The following is an 18,180-nucleotide window of genomic DNA, read 5'->3' as shown; positions in this document are numbered from 1 at the left end:
TACACAGTGAGAGGTTTACCTAGTGCGCATAGAGTGTTCACCCGAAAAGCAGAGGCTGAGAGTTTTTCTAAGGTTCCAAAAAAAATTTCAGAGTCATTTTTTTTAATCAGAGTTAGGAATAGCTATGAAGAAGGTATGGAGATGAGAGAACTTATTCCATACTTTGGCCTCTTAAATCTCCTAAATCCCAATCAAGTTCGGTTTTACTCTTTAAAAAGAATTATTATACATAGAGGAGGGTGAAGTAGCGGAGCTACCCTTATGGAAGGAGTATTCGTCTACACTATTATTTATCCGTAAAACGGTACAGTTGAATTTGTTACGTGGTTTGTAGACAAGCGAACCGATTTGATAAAAAAAGAGGATAAATAAACAAGTTAAAAAGAAGATTTAGCGGTTAAAATCAAAGAAAATGATGAGCTTGGCTCTAAGAGCAGTGTCTCCGGGGACAGAAATAAGAATAATATAAAGAGCAAATAAAGTTATTTTATTGAGCATGAGAATGGAATATATCATAGGTTTTGCCAAAGATTTCGTGTTTTACGATTGCTGTTGACTCTACTATTTATAGTTATACCTAGGGAAACAAGATCCTAGGATCAAGCCCTCTTTAATGATAATAAAGGGGGCATTGATGAATATGTAACAAGAGATCATAAATGTAAATATTCTCTGCAATGACTACCCATTTAGTGCCATGGAATATTCTTCATTGATACCCGATGGCAAGCATTTGATCTACTCATGTTGATCACGATCCCTTCGGAGTCTATCCGACATCAATTGCAGTTGTTGTTCCTGGTACTGGTTATTACGCAATCTACATGTCTTCGGTTCCACGTGTCATGTTGCCATTGGATCATTTAATGTAAACAAACTTTACCCTATACAACTATGTAAATTGGTTAATGCTAAGAAACTTAATTAGCTCAAAGTAATAGTAATATAAAACAAGAAAATAGATAAGAATGCAGAGAGCAAAAGATGAGGGATGCTTATTTCTTCTATGTATTTATAATGTGATGCCCAAATCCTCTATTCATAGAATGGTATTTAGGTAATACAAAGGGATATCATGAATATAATATTAACTATTGAGATCGTGGGGGAAGGTCATGGAAGGAGAGTTAACATGGGAGTTACAATTATAATTGTAAGTAGTGGGAGGTTAATGGAGAAGAGTAGTGGGAGTAACTTCTTTAAGAGTTATAGACATCCACTACATAATATAATATAACGCTTAACTTTTTTTATTGGGTATATATACTCTATGTTAAATTTTTGTGACTTCTTTATATTTTTACTTTATTATATTTTGGTTCTCTTTGTAAAAAGCTTGGCTCCGCCATTGAGTCGAAGGGAAAAGGAAATGAGGAAGAGATTTAGATAACCAATCAATTGAGCCTTTAGGTTAATTTTTTCTCTTAAAATCGACTTTTCGTGACATGATATTTGACACATTTACTTTACAAGATTCAATTAAGTAAACTTTGTAAACTTTGACTAACATTTAGAATTGTAGTCTCTCATTATTTTGCTACGAAGAAAATTTCTGTTTTGCTAATACGCTCGTGCAATTTTAGAATCTATATCTTTTAATTAAAAGCTGAATAATCTTGTCCAATTTAATGTGCAAATTCTGAAATTAACTCTTGAACTACGAAAAATGTTAGATAAATTAGGACAGAGGAAGTATATAGTGTAATAAAATTCTATCACTTTCCGTTTAGGCTTCATAGCCCCACCTCACAAATACAAAGTACGAGGTAAGTATACTGTTAAATAGTGGAGTATTATCACTTTTAGTCTGCATCAAAAACTATTTACATTTGATGGCAGAAATAGTATATAAAATTTGTATAATTTTTGTATATAACATATATATATATATATATATATAATATATATTTTTCCGACTATTATTTTAAGAGCAGCTATACATTGTCATTTTCCCTTTTTAATTTATAAAAGTAATTGATATCATAATCAGAATTTACGAACTTTAAAGAATTAAAGAAGCATTTCGGCACAATTGAGACGAAAAAATATGTTCCTTTTTTTTTTCCTAATAAAACAAAGCTACATGACCATCTATATGAAAAAATGCAGGTCAAAACGATGTAACTTCTCTGTATGAGAAAATCTGCCCTTGGAATTTGTTATGAAAAATAGAGGGGGGAAAATCTCCCACTTCGGATTAACTAGTAATACAGGTGTAAACAAGTTGTGTTAATTTATAATCTGTGTTGCTTGAATTCTTCAGAAAAGCCGTTGGGTGTGTGTCAAATCCTCCAAAAAATAATATATTTTTTAAAGCTCCAACAAAAATACAATAATATTTTAGAGAGTTCGAACAACATAGCTTATAATGCAAGGGACAACCTATGGTTATTTATTGAACGAAAGGTACAAAACAAGCAAAAGGCACATGGCCCCTGAATGAACAAGTAGTCATTTGGAATCCAAAACTTAGTTTATAATACGTAGATTCATTTTTTTAAAGGGTGGACGATGGTGACATTAGGAGAGTCAGAGCTCTTTAAAATAGTTACAAAAAACAAGAAGATTAGTATGACATAAACAAGGTCTCTGTCTCTCTAAGTCACAACAACATTAATGAAAAATCTCAGTGAATAAAACATACATCAGAAGAAGATTCTGGCAAAATTTTCAAGTAGTAAACCACCCATGAAAGTCCAAAGAGCTGATGTTAGCCCTTATTATGATAATATAATAATAAATAAAATAAAGGAAATTAGCAAGAGAATTAACACTTTTTAGTCAGCATGTTGTCTATACAGAAAAGGACATAGGTAAAATTAAATGATTCGTTGGTTGCTAAAGATCAAAAGCCCCCCCAAAAAAAGGATGAATATAACAGATCACTCCACTAAGTAGTTTATGTCAAACAACATAAATTAACTTTAAAAGTCACAAATTAAAGTGACAATGATAAAGGTCTCATATATTGCATTAAGCAATTTAATATGAATATGGAGTACAAGTAAATGTTCAAGGGCAATAATGTTTTGACAACCTAAATTACTATCCATTTGGATCAGACCACTTCTGTTCATGCTAACGAGATGTGAAATCTTCCATAGGGATGGTTAGGGGTTAAAATAGCACCGTCTAGCCAGTTTTTGGACTGATCATTCAAAAATAGCCAGCGTTTGCCAAGTCATTGAAAAATAGTCACTACTTTGCTGCAATAGAAACCGGTCCAGCATAATATACTGGAGTTCGGTGCACCTGTGTATGAACTTCCAGCATATTATGCTGAACCGGTATACTCTGCTGGCTCCAATATAATATACTGAAGACTGGAGCATCGGTGCTCCAAACTCCAGTATATTATGCTGGAACTCCAGTATATTATGCTGGAGTATTTTTCTGGATTTTGAACAATGTTTTCTCTCAGATTTATCTTTACATAAAAAGTGGTTAAATTTCAATTACTTTTGGAACTGTGGCTATTTTTGAATGTCCACTTGTAAATCTAGCTATTTTTGAATTTCTCCCTGGTTAGGGTAGTACAAATTCCATGTTAAAACATCAGCCAATTATCAACTTTCAGCAATGTGGATTTTCAAAAACATCATCTCTCTGTCACGAAAAGCAGAAAATAAGAGATAGAAATCAATTGCAGATCTCCAGTTAATATACTAATTGTTGCATGTATTATTCGAAGATACCATTATTAACATAATCTAAACTTCTGCAGCTTAACATCTAATATTAAATTTCACGAACAATTATCATATATATATATATATATAGCACAGATCACAAAACTGAACTCATTCCTATACGTGAAATGAACCAAAAAGAAAAGGTCCCAGATCCACCTAACGAGTTTTTAGCCAAAACTGTCCCTTATCTTTGGGAGTAGGTTTAATTGTCCTTTATCTATCACCCTGAACACTTATCGTCCTCTAACTTTATCAAATTTGAGCAGTTTTAGTCTACTAACAAAAAACTAAATATAATCCCAAGTTTGATGGGATAAGGTGGGACAAGATGGGATATCATGTCTTAAGACTAGGATTAAATTTATAACATGTTTGGTTAACGGTATAAATTTATACCGTCAACCAAACATGGTGTAAATTTAATCCCACACCTTATCCCACCTTATCCCGCATACACATGTACAAGCGGAGTAAATAACAAGTAAAAAAAAAAGTCATTTGATTTGATCCACAAAATCAAATAGTAGGCAAGTCACTTAGCACAAAATACCTTGAATAAACTCAAAGCAGAAAACCAAAGCTTAAAGATTACACATAGAAGTAAAATTTATAATTGTGGAAATTCCATAATATAGAAAATCTTTACTGCACTGCAAATAAAAACAGTTGCGATTCTTCTGATATTAGAACTAATTGATTATTATGGTAGCATTTTTTCTTGCAATACCTCAGTCCATTCTCAATTATTTCCAGCACCCTCTATTTCATAGATCAATGAATTTATTATTTCTTTCTTCAATTCTAGTCAAATTACAACCCAAAAGAGCATAGTCATGCTAAGGCTGGAACTGAACAGTGTCAAGACAACAACAACAACCCAGTGGAATCCTGAGGTCTGAACGTAAAAAAAAATGGAGCAATAGAAAAACAATAGCAACAACAATGTAATAAGACAGTGTAAGCAAATAATACAACGAATAATGACAGAGATCCAACTGAACAGCATCAAGAGAAGTAAATAATTGTTCATTTTCAGAAACAAGTGTTAAAAATTGACTAACATAAATGAGCTACCAAGGAGTCGTGAGTCGTGACTAAGCCTAGTTGCAAAGTGTAAGTATCACTAAGTGGTCTTCTTACTAGAAAAGATCATTAGCTATGCAATTCTTTGGTGTCTCACTGATTACACAAAGCCATAAGCTTTGGAAGGGAAAATGCATGGCCAACAATCTGGAACAAGAAGTGATAAGTGAAAGAAGAAACTAGGCATACACAAGTCACATAACCAGTCAATAGATGCAGTGTAATTCCTATGGTACGACTTATGAGGCCTACAACTGTAACTCTATAAACAGCATTATGTGATCTATAATGTTCCTGCGATTAGCACTTCTGATCAAGTGATACAATTGCTCATTTCTAATTGGTTTCTAAGCAAGAAGATCCACAGGTATTAAAAAGTTTTAACAATGGCATAAGATAAGTGCCAACACTATTGATGTTATCAGTATGAGATATGTGCTTCTATGCTAAAGGAGAGACAACACCAAACAACCAAATTGTCTTCATTTGTGATGTGGCATTGAAGCTGGCATATGGAAACGTCCCACCTAAGGAAGAGGAATCACGCATTCAACAAGATCGGATGGAATCTGATACATTGACTGAAAGAAGTCGTGGCTGAAAGGAAAAACTTATATATGATTGGACATTGAAAAGTATGAATATTTAACAGCCTTAAAATACAAGGAGCTAAAACAATATTTACAACGAAGAAGCTATGCAGACAGCAAGATAGACACAGATGCAGCTTTAAAGCTACAACCAGAGAACCTCTAATATACTCAAATTTATGGAGGCCACCATCTACACAAGTAAGATGATCCGTCATCCAACCCAGTAACTGATACCATGGAAATTCAAGGCAAGAGGTTGGTTCGCATTTATTCTGTCCGTAACTGGAAGGTCCCTAAGAAAAGAATAAGAAAATAGACGAGCCTCTAAAGAAAGCACAGAATGTGAACAGGATATCAGTATCAAAAGTGATGAAATACCCGGTGATTTCTATATAGGAATTTCAATCCAAAATCGAAACCATATTACTAACTGGAAAAGTGCAAGTGAAATACATAAATATATATGAAACACTTCAACATTGAGGAGGTACAAGAGCCACAAAGCCGCTTAGAATGGTAAAAGGAAAGACAACAGAGTGGAGACAATCCTCTGGCTCGAACTAATAATTTTTACTCCTTTATAAAAGCAAAAGTACACCCTAAAATAAAGCTTTTAAGTCTCCTCTCAACAGTTAAGAAACCTATTTTCCTTTAAATAGGAGGAAAAATATACCTCCTGTTTCGCTACATATTCATATGTAAAGCAACACAAACAACTACGCCTCAATTCTAAACAAGTTGGGTTCGGCTATATGAATCCTCATTGACCATTGTTAAATAGTTAGTAATGTATAGTGTCCCACATCGGGAAGTAGATACCTATTAGTATGTAATCAATGTATATAAATAGGCCATTGTACAAAACTTTAGAATTAATCAATAGTACCAGAGCAACCGTGAGAACTTTATTTGCATAAATTCCAGCGACTCCGGGAAGAGAAATCAGTCAACCAGAAAACCTTTTTCCGGCAAAAAAGCAGGTTTGTCCACAAAAACAATAGTATCCGTCAGTGTTGTATAAAAACCAATATCACCACGACGTAGATCAGCCTTCGGCGACACACCCTCAAAAAAATCTCCGGTAGAAAGGTAACACGCGCCGACGGAAGAATTTCTCCAGCAATCCTACAAGATATAGGCGGCTGGTTGGTAAATTAAATTACCTCACACTGACTAGACCTGACATTTCCTTTCATATGAGTGTTATAAGTCAGTTTATGGATTCTCCCTGTGATAGTCACTAGGATGCAGTTATTCGCATTCTTCGGTATATAAAGTCAGTTCCATAGTATCGAGGCCACGAGCAGATTATTGGGTACACAGGTGCTGATTGGGCAAGATCACCTTCTGATAAATGTTCTACGTCTGGATATTGTGTTCTAGTAGGAGGTAATTTGGTCTCTTGGAAGAGCAAGAAACAGAATATAGTTGCTCAATCCAGCAAGTAGCGTCGAAGCAGAATATCGGGCCATGGCCATGGCAACGTATGAGCTAGTTTGGGTCAAGCAGTTGCTCAAAGAGTTGAAGTTCGAAGAAATCAGCAAAATGGAACTGGTGTGTGATAATCAAGCTGCTCTTCATATTGCGTCAAACCTGATGTTCCATGAGAGGACTAAACATATTGAGATCGATTGTCACTTTGTCAGAGAAAAGATACTCTCATGAGGTATTGTTACAAAGTTTGTGAAGTCGAATGATCAGTTTGCAGATATTTTCACCAAGTCTCTTACTGGTTCTCGTATTAGTTACATCTGTAACAAGCTCGGTACATATGATTTATATGCACCGGCTTGAGGGGGAGTGTTAAATAGTTAGTAATATATAGTGTCCCACATCGGGAAGTAGATACCTATTAGTATGTAATCACTGTATATAAATAGAGCATTGTACAACACTTTAGAATTAATCAATGTTAAGTAGTCAGTCGTGTATAAGTGTCCCATATTGAGAAGTAGATAAATATTATTATGTAATCACTTTATATTAATAGAGTTGTATGACACTTTAATTAAATAATTAATAATATTATTTTCTTCCGTACTTTCTCACATGGTATTAGAGCAATCGTGAGAGATTTATCGCTGTGCATAAATTCCAGTGACTTCGGGAAGAAAAATCAGTTAACCGGAGGTCTTTTTCCGGCAAACACAGGTCTGCCGCAAGTAAAAAAGCCAATTTTCGTCAGTGTTGTGCAAAAATTAACACCACCACGAAGTAGATCGGCCTCCGGCGACCAACCCATAAAAAATTCTCTGTCAGAAGACCACCCACGCGCCGCCACGCGCTACCGGAAGAAATTTTCCGGCAAATTCCGACGCCCACGCGCCAGCGCGTGAGGCTGTTTCCGGCCAGATTTCAGAAAAACTTCTTCAAGACAGTGTCTTCTCCTCGCAAATCCGAGTCTACCCTTAAAATCAAATTCCGACCACTTTTATATTTTTTCGGCGTGAATAGTGATTTTCTGGCGTGAACAGTAATTTCAAAAAAATTTTGCTTTCCCGGTGCAACATAATAATGGCATTTGTATATGAAGCCTTTAACTCACAGTCCATTGGATCCAATGCATTGAATCCAATCCAGATGGTTTCTTTATCGGATTATATTGAGTTCCTTCCGTACAAAGCATGTAAACACACATCTTCAGATATAGCTTCCATTGTTCACAGATAGTAGTGTGACTTGTGTCTCTCAATCTTCAACTTCTGAGTCTTGAGTCATTGATTTAGGTGCATCTGATCATATTTCTAGTAACAAATCTCTTTTCACTAGTATTTCGTATTCTCAGCTCTTCCAAGAGTCACAATGGCCAATGGGACTCAAACCATGGCAACTGCAATAGGTCAAGCAAGCTCACTTCCTTCTTTACCTTTAGATTCAGTTCTTTATGTTCCCAATAGTCCTTTCAATCTCATAGTCGTTAGTCGCTTAGCCAAATCACTTAAATGCGCTGTTTTATTTCTTGATGACCTTGTTTTTATACAAGAACGTTGTACGGGGTGAATCATTGGTACCGGGCGTGAATCAGATGGACATTATTACCTTATCCTTGCAAAATCACTCAGACTCACATCTTGTCTTCCTTCAATAACTTGTCTTATTACCAATTCACCAGATCTATTACATAAACGGTTGGGACATTCCAGTTTGTCAAAACTTCAAAAAATGGTACCTGGTTTATCTCACTTGTCCGCTCTAGAGTGTGAGTCATGTCAGCTCGGTAAGCATACCCGTTCCCATTTCCCCGGCGTCTTGATAATCGAGCAGAGTCACCTTTCACTTTAGTCCATTCAGATGTTTGGGCTCCTAGTCGGGTCAATTCTACCTTGGGATTTCGCTACTTTGTCGGTTTCATTGATGATTATTCCAGGTGCACTTGGATATTTTTGATGAAAAATCAGTCTGAGTTGTTTTCTATTTTCCAGACCTTCCACGCTGAAATTCAAAATCAATTTGGGGTTTCTATCCGCACATTTCGTAGTGATAATGCCCTAGAGTATTTATCTTCCCCATTTCAGCAGTTTATAAACTCTCATGGGATTATTCATCAAACATTTTGTCCGTACACATCTCAACAAAATGGGGTAGCTGAAAGAAAGAATAGACATCTTATTGAAACTGCTCATACCCTACTCACACAATCTCATGTTCCGTTGCGTTTTTGGGAGATGCAGTTCTTACATCTTGCTATCTTATTAATCGTATGTCATCTTCAGCTCTCCAGAATCAAGTTTCATTCTCTGTCCTATTTCCCCACTTACCTTTGTTCTCTCTTCCACCCCGTATCTTTGGAAGCACGTGTTTTGTTCATAACCTTACTCCAGGAATAGATAAGTTAGCTCTTCGTGCTCTTAAGTGCGTATTTCTGGGTTACTCGAGAAAGCAAAAAGGGTATCGATGTCATTCCCCTAACCTCCAGCGGTACCTTATGTCCGCTGATGTTACCTTCTTTGAAACCCAATCATACTTCACAGATCCAGGTAATCACTTAGATATTTCTGAGGTACTACCAGTTTCATCTTTTGGAGATTCAGTCACTATCTCCCATTCATCTTCCTCTACAAATCCAGCTCCACCACCTACAGCTCCAATTGCAGCTCCACCACTTATAGCTCCAATTCCACCACCTGTAGCTCCAGTTCCACCACCTAGTCCAGTTCAACCTTCTGCAGCTCCACCACTCTTTACTTATCATCGTCGTCCACATCCAACATCAAGCCCAGGTGATTTACATCCTGCATCAGATTCTGCACCTACTGTGGACTTGTCTCCTCTTAGTCAACCAATTGCACTCTGCAAAGGTGTACGATCCACAGTTAATCATAATCCCCATTGTCGGTTTAAGTTATCATCGTCTGTCATCACCTCATTATGCTTTTATATCATCTTTGTCCACTGTTTCTATTCCTAAGTCTACAGGTAAGGCACTATCTCATCCAGGATGGCGACAGGCTATGATTGAGTAGATGTCTGCTTTACATGTGAGTGGCACTTGGGAGCTTGTTCCTCTTCCTTCAGGTAAGTCTACTGTTAATTGTCATTGGGTTTATGCAGTCAAAGTCGGCCCGGATGGCCAGGGTGATTGGCTTAAGGCTCGTCTTGTTGCAAAAGGAAACACTCAGATTTTTGGGCTTGATTATAGTGACACTTTCTCTCCCGTGGCTACAGTAGCATCTGTTCGTCTCTTTTTGTCCATGGCTGTTGTACGTTATTGGCCTCTTTATCAGTTAGACATTAAGAATGCTTTTCTCCACGGTGATCTTGAGTAAGAAGTTTATATGGAGCAACCACCTGGTTTTGTTGCTCAGGGGGAGTCTAGTGGTCTTGTATGCCGATTGCGCAGGTCACTATATGGTTTGAAATAGTCCCTTCGAGCTTGGTTTGGTAAGTTCAGCACGGTTATTCAGGAATTCGGCATGACTCGTAGTGAAGCTGATCACTCTGTGTTTTATCAGCATTCTGCTCCTAATCTGTGTATTTATCTGGTGGTTTATGTTGATGATATTGTTATTACTGGCAATGATCAGGATGGTATTACTAATCTGAAGCAGCATCTCTTTTAGCACTTCCAGACTAAGAATCTGGGCAAATTGAAGTATTTTCTAAGTATTGAGGTCACTCAGTCTAGCTCAGGTATTGTTATTTCACCACAGAAGTATGCCTTAAACATTCTTGAGGAGACTAGAATGATGGGTTGCAAACCTGTTGACACTTCTATAGATCCGAATACTAAGCTTCTGCCTGGACAGGGGGAGCCTCTTAGAGATCCTACGAGATATAAGAGGTTGGTTGGCAAATTGAATTACCTCACAGTGACTAGACCTAACATTTCTTTTCCGGTGAGTGTTGTAAGTCAGTTTATGGATTCTCCTTGTGATAGTCACTGGGATGTAGTTGTTCGCATTCTTCGGTATATAAAGTCAACCCCAGGCAAAGGGTTACTACTCGAGGATCGAGGCCACGAGTAGATTGTTGGGTACACGGATGCTGATTAGGTAGGATCACCTTCTGATAGACGTTCTACGTCTGGATATTGTGTTCTAGTAGGAGGTAATTTGGTCTTTTGGAAGAGCAAGAAACAGAATGTAGTTGCTCGGTCTAGCGCCAAAGCCGAATATTGAGCCATGGCTGTTGCAACGTGTGAGTTAGTTTGGGTCAAGCAGTTGCTAAGGAGTTGAAGTTCGGAGAAATCAGCAAGATGGAACTGGTGTGTGATAATCAAGATGTTCTTCATATTGCGTCAAATTTGGTGTTCCATGAGAGGACTAAATACATTGAGATCGACTGTCACTTTGTCAGAGAAAAGATACTCTCAGGAGATATTATTACAAAGTTTGTGAAGTCGAATCATCAGCTAGCAGATATTTTCACTAAGTCTCTTACTGGTTCTCGTATTAGTTACATCTGTAACAAGCTCGGTACATATGATTTATATGCACCGGCTTGAGGGAGAGTGTTAAGTAGTTAGTCGTGTATAAGTGTCCCACATCGGGAAGTAGATAAATATTATTATGTAATCACTGTATATAAATAGGATTGTACAACTCTTTAAGTAAGCAATAAGATTTTTCTCCCGTGCATTCTCACAATTATTTTTTTTATGAACTCTTCTCAAACCAATATCATACAAATAAAATAAAAATAAAAATAAAAGGTACTAGAAGTTTTTTATATTTTCTACTGACGTGTAAATCTCTAAGACGCTAAACAACTCCTAGAAAAATATAGGATGTAAAGTAACAATGCTAACATGACTAAAACATATTCTCAACTAATAGGTATCGTCTATGTAACAGTGTTATGAAAAGCTCTCATTTGAGGCGCGCTTAAACCCTGCTAAAGCTCAGGATAGGCGCCTCACCTCACTTAGGTCGCGCTTTAGTGTAGCAAGCATTAAGGCATGCACCCCATTGACCATATGTTCTATTTTGAATATAGCGGTACTAAACGATACATAAGAACATCAAAAAAGATATATTAATTGTTAAGGTGATCATTATGAATGAAGGTGTTACTTTTTTCTTGCGTTACATATAATTGTGCAATTACATCTCATACTTCGATTTTGCTTTGTACTTAAATCCCTGATAGATCATAGACCTAGAGGGCTTTTTAACGCTTTTCGCTTACGATAACAGTGCTATATAGATTTATTTCTTCCATTGTGCAATATTTTTCGCTTAGTCTGCAAGGATCCCAAGATATTGGAGATCATTCGAGACAACTTCCTTGCAAATGATTTTAGGTCTACCTCGTCCCCTTTTAATAACTTCACTTATCATGGTTTCACATCTGTGGACCAGTGCATCTAGTGGTCGGCGCAAGACATGCCCAAACCATCTCAAACGACTCTCTCATTTTATTGCTGATATGTGCTACTTGAACCTTCAGGCAGATGTGGGCATTTCTAGTCTTGTTTAGAAATTCTCAGAAAAATTAATACTTTTTCCTGAATCAGGTTAAATGTTCTACTATAAACTACCATAGAAAATCAAAGCTTAATAAATGGAAGTATCTCCAATATTATCATCTAAGATATCATGACCATCTGCAGAATCTTACTTTTGAGAGGAAACAAAAGAAAAACCTAGATAATAAAGTGTTGTAAATTTGTCTCACAGCAGAAAGATTGTATCAGAAATAGATTTCAGCTTCTTCGACGAGTTCTTTTTATCGTTTCAGAGTCATAATCCAGCCACAAAAAACTTCCAGTGATTAGCCTCAAAAGAACACCAAACGCTCCCCCCCCCCCCCACAACAACCACAAAGGCCCCGACCTGTCAAAAAAGATAAAGAAAGAAAGGAGGCAAAAACTTCACTTACTTTTCACTTATCTTCCGACTTAAGTTGGCCCCCAAGTAAGATAAGTCCCACCGTTGCAAAAGCAGATAAAATGGTTGATGAATAGGACATTACAAGCAGAACTCCTCGCAGGGACTGCACCAACACTATTTCATAAATACCAACACGGAGACAAATATAAATATGAGTGGTTTTCGAGTTAGTTACCTTAGCAAGCAACAAAGCATTGTCATTTGCATACTGTAAGGAGCTCTCTTGTATGCTCTCTACGCCTTGACTTAATTTCCAAGAAAGTAAACTGTATTCCAAATAGCAGACATAGAATTCTTAAACAACCTTCGATTAAAGATATAGAGGTTGCGGTTCAAAAGAAACGATTACCCAAAGATAAATGCAATGCCAGCTCCAACATAAGCTTTTCCTGGGGTCAATTCAACCTGAAGCTCCCCAAACTGAAGCAAAATACTCTTAGGATAAAGTGCATCAAATGCAAGCTTGCAAAAAAAGTATCAATGCATCATTTAATACCTTAAATGTCCTGGTTTGCGGCTTAGGTTCTTCACCAGTAATCCCAGATACTGAACTTGCAGACAACAGCCTCCCAGTCTTTATCATTACTTTAGCAATCTATAGTGATCAAGTATCAAAATTTAGGAGCAAAGAAATAGTTGGATGTATCAAGTAGAGTGCTGTGCAGAATAAATTATATCTGACAACAGTTCTCCGTTATTTCACCCAGTTGCCTTGAAGCAAAGAGATTAATCTGGGTAAAACTTGAGGAACAAGCTGCATGTATAACCTTAGTCTCTTGTGCCAAAGATCTTTTAACCATTACAGTACTGCTCTAGAATTAAATTAACTCAAAGACGACCAATGACAATTCATTTTAGCATCATTCACCCAAACCTCAGAACCAATATACGTAAACCAACTAACATATTCCACACGGGATACACGTATCACCTTGTAGTATGCTTGTCAAGTTTAGCTTTTGTAGTATTTTTACTCCTTTATGCCTAACCTGGCTCTACTCTCTAGTGCCAGTTCTCAGAACTCAAGTTCAGACAACTTGGCTTGTCAGCTTGTTAGGCTTTCTCCTGATTTATGTGACAACCCCAATCCATATTCCAAGTGGTAGACAACCAAACCTTTATAAGCCCCTCAAATGAGTGCCACTCATACGTAACCACTGGATGTTTCCCATCATTATCCAGGCTATTAGATCTGAGAGATGCGCTATAATTCTTCAAAGACCCCCATAACATATGTCTTGCTCAGATTACCAAATTCAAAATGTTTATTTTTCCTGAGAGAACTTAGCAACATAGGGTAATATAGAGCGCTACAGGCCGAGGGCATGACCATGGCAATCAGAGCAAGTCCAGGACTTACTTTGACGTTCAAGTATAAGGAGATCATTGACAGAGATGAGACCATCAGACATGCCAGGGATTGTAAAAATAAAAAATGAAAATAAAAAAATTGAGAAACTAAGGGGCTACAAAACCGTCATCTAATCAAGACGCTAGATTAACAGATGAAACTACGATAAAAAGCAAACAAGAAACAACAGCAAAAACAAAAGTAGAAATATATCCTAAAATCTCTTACACCCACTGTCCTCATCCAAACACTGAACTAAGTCCTTTCCCCATATAAGTGTCCCGCCTCTAACTCATTCACCTCCAAAGTAGCACCTGGATAATCAACAACTGATGATTTTAAGGTAAATTTTAATCCCTAAAAAAATCATTGTGTATGTGGAGAGATCAATCCCTTCGCCATTGGCTAAGAGCCACATACAACCATGAAAACAAAAGGGACAAAAAGGAAAATATGCAGAGAGATCAACTATGTTTCCTTAGCAGCAGACAAACACAACAACATGAAAAGAAGAGGATAATTCTTTTTCTTAAGCCATTTCAAAAAAAAAAAATCTTATGTAAATGGATGACCTTTACTCCTATATTCAAAAGATTTAGGGAATATATTCTTTTAACACTTAAAAAGCTGCAGGGAAATTATATAAAGTACCTTCTGTACTTCACCTTCTCCATATTGTCCCATGGACTGGAACCTTCTTCCAGCTGATAACAAGCGCCTTCCGAGTGCTAACTAGTAATAAGAATGAAATTCAGATGGAAAAAGGAATTCAATTTGCTTGCTAAAAGTAAGAAGTAAAGCATCATAGTTGTAGGCTCTTTCTTGCCTGATTTTTGATAGCCTGACAATGAGCCAACCAATAGAGGCAGCTTGTTCACTAAAGCTGTGGATGTTGATGTATCAGCCCGTTCCCATGCCCGGCTTATATTTAACAATGTCTCTCCCACCTCCTCACCACACTACAAATGCAAAATTAAGCGATCATCTGTAAAGTGCTTCTCTCAGTGAGTTTTGCTTTCTTTCACCCTCTATTGTTATAAGGGTGGCTTGATACTTGATAGTTTCAAAATTCAAATTTACATAAAGGGGAACAGAATCAGGTAACAACAGCATGTTGGGGGAAAAAAGAAACCATAGCTGAACAAGGGCAAAGATGATTAATCAACTTAATTAAGACCGAAATGCAGAAAAAATTCAGTTGGGTGACTACTGAAACTGTTGAAAGTTATTCTATTCTTTTCTGGATATCCCATTGAGGACATCTTTAGAAAAATAGTAGGTACATTTCTTTTATACCATCAGAAGCATAGTGCATCTTTTATTATCTTACTGTTAATTACATGACAAAAAAACATCGTTTTTTTGTCTGTTTTTACATTATGTCCATCAATTCAATCTCAGGTTACTCTAGTGCTCAGCAATATTCAGTTTTATGTTCTATTTGACTTTCCAAAAAGGACCCTCTCATAGTTCGCTAACAATAGAATATTGGCAAAAAATGAGGAAGCATATCCAGAGGAACATGACTGACCATGTGACGAATGGAAAACCCCTGTGAAGATTCATTTCCTGTATTCATCTGAGACGGGAGGTTTTATAGTCATAATGAGCACAAACAATTTTTTAGCAGAAAGTATCCAGCTGTGACTGAACAAAGAAACTTAAGTACACATCTAATAGCTGCTATCAAATCATATAAGACACTTGTTCCATAATGTGAAGATGCCAAATAGAGAACACCTATCCCTTGGATGATTAAAGTTTAAAGCACGGTGAGTAACATCTTAAAAGAGTATCTTTGAATAGTACAACTAGTCAAATCATATTGGTGATCCAGGTTTTATCAGTTTCATGGTTAAGATGTTAAACATTGTAAAGATGTTAAAAAGGAAATAACCAGTATAGGTACTAACCTCATCTTTAATTGGCCCATTTGAAAGATCAAATGCTGCATCGTTCAGCTACACCATGTTCAAATTTTATTAGTCAGGACTTAAACAAAACAATAAACACCCCACCCCCTTCAACGATGCAAATCAAACCCAAACATCCAGACCTCTAAATGAAATATCTTGAATATTCAAAAGTTACATAAATGACCCTGGTCATAGTAGGAGGCAACAATACCAGACCCAAAGCAACACTGACAGTGACAGAGAAAAAGAAAACTAACCGACCAAAAGTAACAACAAGTATTTTGCGACCCGATTTTACTCTGTTGTATCACTCCAACTTGCAATTTTGTTTCCAATGTTATAAGAAAGAAAATTACTAAAGGGCCAAGAGTGCTTGAGGCGTATAAAAACAAAAAAAAGGATCACTAAAGAGCAAATTATGCTTGAGTGTGTGTTGGAACACTTCTCAAAAGAGTAATAAGTTGCAACTTGGAATAATATATTAGACAATGCTATTTATTTGTTCTAGTGATAGAATAAGTCTATTATGGATTATTGAACGTGGAACAACTTCTGATTCAGATAACATAAGGAGGTATTTTGACGGTTGGTACAGTTTCAAAATGTCATAACCATTCAATAAGCAGATAAATTCACCAGCTACAGTTCAAAATAAAATCAGTTCCAAGATTCAAAATGCATTGTACTAAATATGACTAACTACACACATGAGAAGAAAATATCTTCTCAACTTACATCTAAGCGAAGATCACGAGGAAGCTGCGAAAAATAATCTGTAGGTAGTACAAAACTGTCCTGGAAAAAAAAAAAGCAAAGGAGAATTAATGTAGGGAAGTAATTAGCATAACACTCATGGGGTCCCCAATTACAAACACTGAACCAAAAATGAAATGAGTTTGGGTCTTACGGCGACTTCTTGCAGAAGAATTTGAGGGTCTGGTTCGAGAGATTTAGAGGAATCTGATTCTGTAACAGCAAAAGGCACTGTTCTTGTACGAGAATCGAATTCGAGGAAATTGTTGCGAGAAGATGGTGTAGGAAGAAGAGTGGAGATATGAAGAGGGCATTTGGTGAAACCAAGAGTAGTAGGAGTTGGAGAAAAACAATGGATATGTTGATGGAGTGAGAAAGAGGAAGCCATTGAAGCAGAAGAAGAAGAAGAGACGAGTGGCAAATTTTCAAAACTCAGTTAAATTGGGGGTTTCGTGGTTGTGGTTTAGTTTTGCCACTTCGCATCTTGCTTCAGCCAATCACATTTCTTGGATTTCATCTTAATTATAGTACTACAGATTTCATAGCATAGATTTTTTTATGAAGGAATGTCAAATACGATTTGTGCTAAGGGTTGAACTTAAAAACAAAACTTTTAGTTTTAGCAAGTGATGTCCATAGCATTTACTAATTCTAAGTGATTAGTGTATATGTTCATTATACTTGTGTGCAAAAATATAAGCTTATTAGTAGAAGGTATAATACATCAACAACTTGAGATTTGCCGAATTTTTTCATACGGACATTTATACTAGGACTATTACTTATTAGACATATGAACTCAAATTAAGATGTACTGATTAGATACGACTCCTTGACATGAAATATAGCGTGAAAGTATCCGTAAGAATGGCAGTGGGGCGGGGCGGGTTTGGACTAAACCCGCAAAACTTCAACCCGCCCTGCCCCGCACCACATAGCAAATTTTCTGTTTTCAACGCTCCTCCTAGCACCGCACAACCCGCTCGCCCCGCCCCGCATAAGTTTTATTTTTCTTTTTTCTTTCATTTTCTTATTTAACTAAGACAAATAAGTAAAACAATTTGTTATTCAGTAAAGTTTGAGAGGTTATTAGTGCCCTTACTAATATACTAATTGTTACACCCCATTTTTTTTATACGTGAGAGTACGTCGTAAGTCAATTGATGTAAGTTCATAAATAAGATTATGTTTAGAAGCAAATAAAGTAAGTTAATCATGTTACCTTGGAGGTTACAAATATTTAAAATCATGAATAACGAGTACCAAGAGGGTTGAAAAGTTTAGAAGCTAAATCAATTGAAGAAAATAAGTTTCGTCGAAAGTCGATAAGTTTGGAATATTATAACATGTACTTTGGGGTGAGATTAGGGTTATTAACATTATAACGAGGTTATTCTATAAGTTATTTTAGTCGTATGATAGTCATTTGCTACGTTTTGAAGGCAAGAAAGTTGTGGAACA

At 36.5% G+C, this 18,180-nt stretch overlaps 1 protein-coding gene across 10 annotated transcripts; it reads right to left on the bottom strand.

The window, feature by feature from the left end:
* Positions 1 to 865: 865 nt before the first annotated feature.
* LOC107802206 (uncharacterized) lies at positions 866 to 17,316 on the bottom strand. Of its 10 annotated transcripts, none has more exons than XM_075225130.1 (11): positions 16,874 to 17,316; positions 16,702 to 16,761; positions 15,964 to 16,011; positions 15,582 to 15,629; positions 14,877 to 15,009; positions 14,702 to 14,778; positions 13,196 to 13,294; positions 13,049 to 13,119; positions 12,875 to 12,965; positions 12,689 to 12,802; positions 866 to 884 (listed from the first exon to the last, which is right to left on the bottom strand). In XM_075225130.1, the coding sequence occupies exons 1-10, from the start codon at positions 17,105 to 17,107 to the stop codon at positions 12,692 to 12,694; spliced, it is 972 nt and encodes a 323-aa protein (XP_075081231.1). In that variant the 5' UTR covers positions 17,108 to 17,316; the 3' UTR covers positions 866 to 884; positions 12,689 to 12,691. The 10 variants fall into 10 exon arrangements, with proteins under 10 accessions (XP_075081231.1, XP_075081230.1, XP_075081227.1 ...); XM_075225129.1 differs by having other exon boundaries at positions 874 to 892; XM_075225126.1 differs by lacking the exon at positions 866 to 884 and adding an exon at positions 3,468 to 3,606.
* Positions 17,317 to 18,180: the final 864 nt, after the last annotated feature.

This window comes from Nicotiana tabacum, chromosome 11 (genome assembly GCF_000715075.1).
Source record: "Nicotiana tabacum cultivar K326 chromosome 11, ASM71507v2, whole genome shotgun sequence".
NCBI lineage: Eukaryota > Viridiplantae > Streptophyta > Magnoliopsida > Solanales > Solanaceae > Nicotiana > Nicotiana tabacum.
Note: the sequence above shows the minus strand (reverse complement) of the source record. Positions and strands in the feature narration are given on the sequence as shown.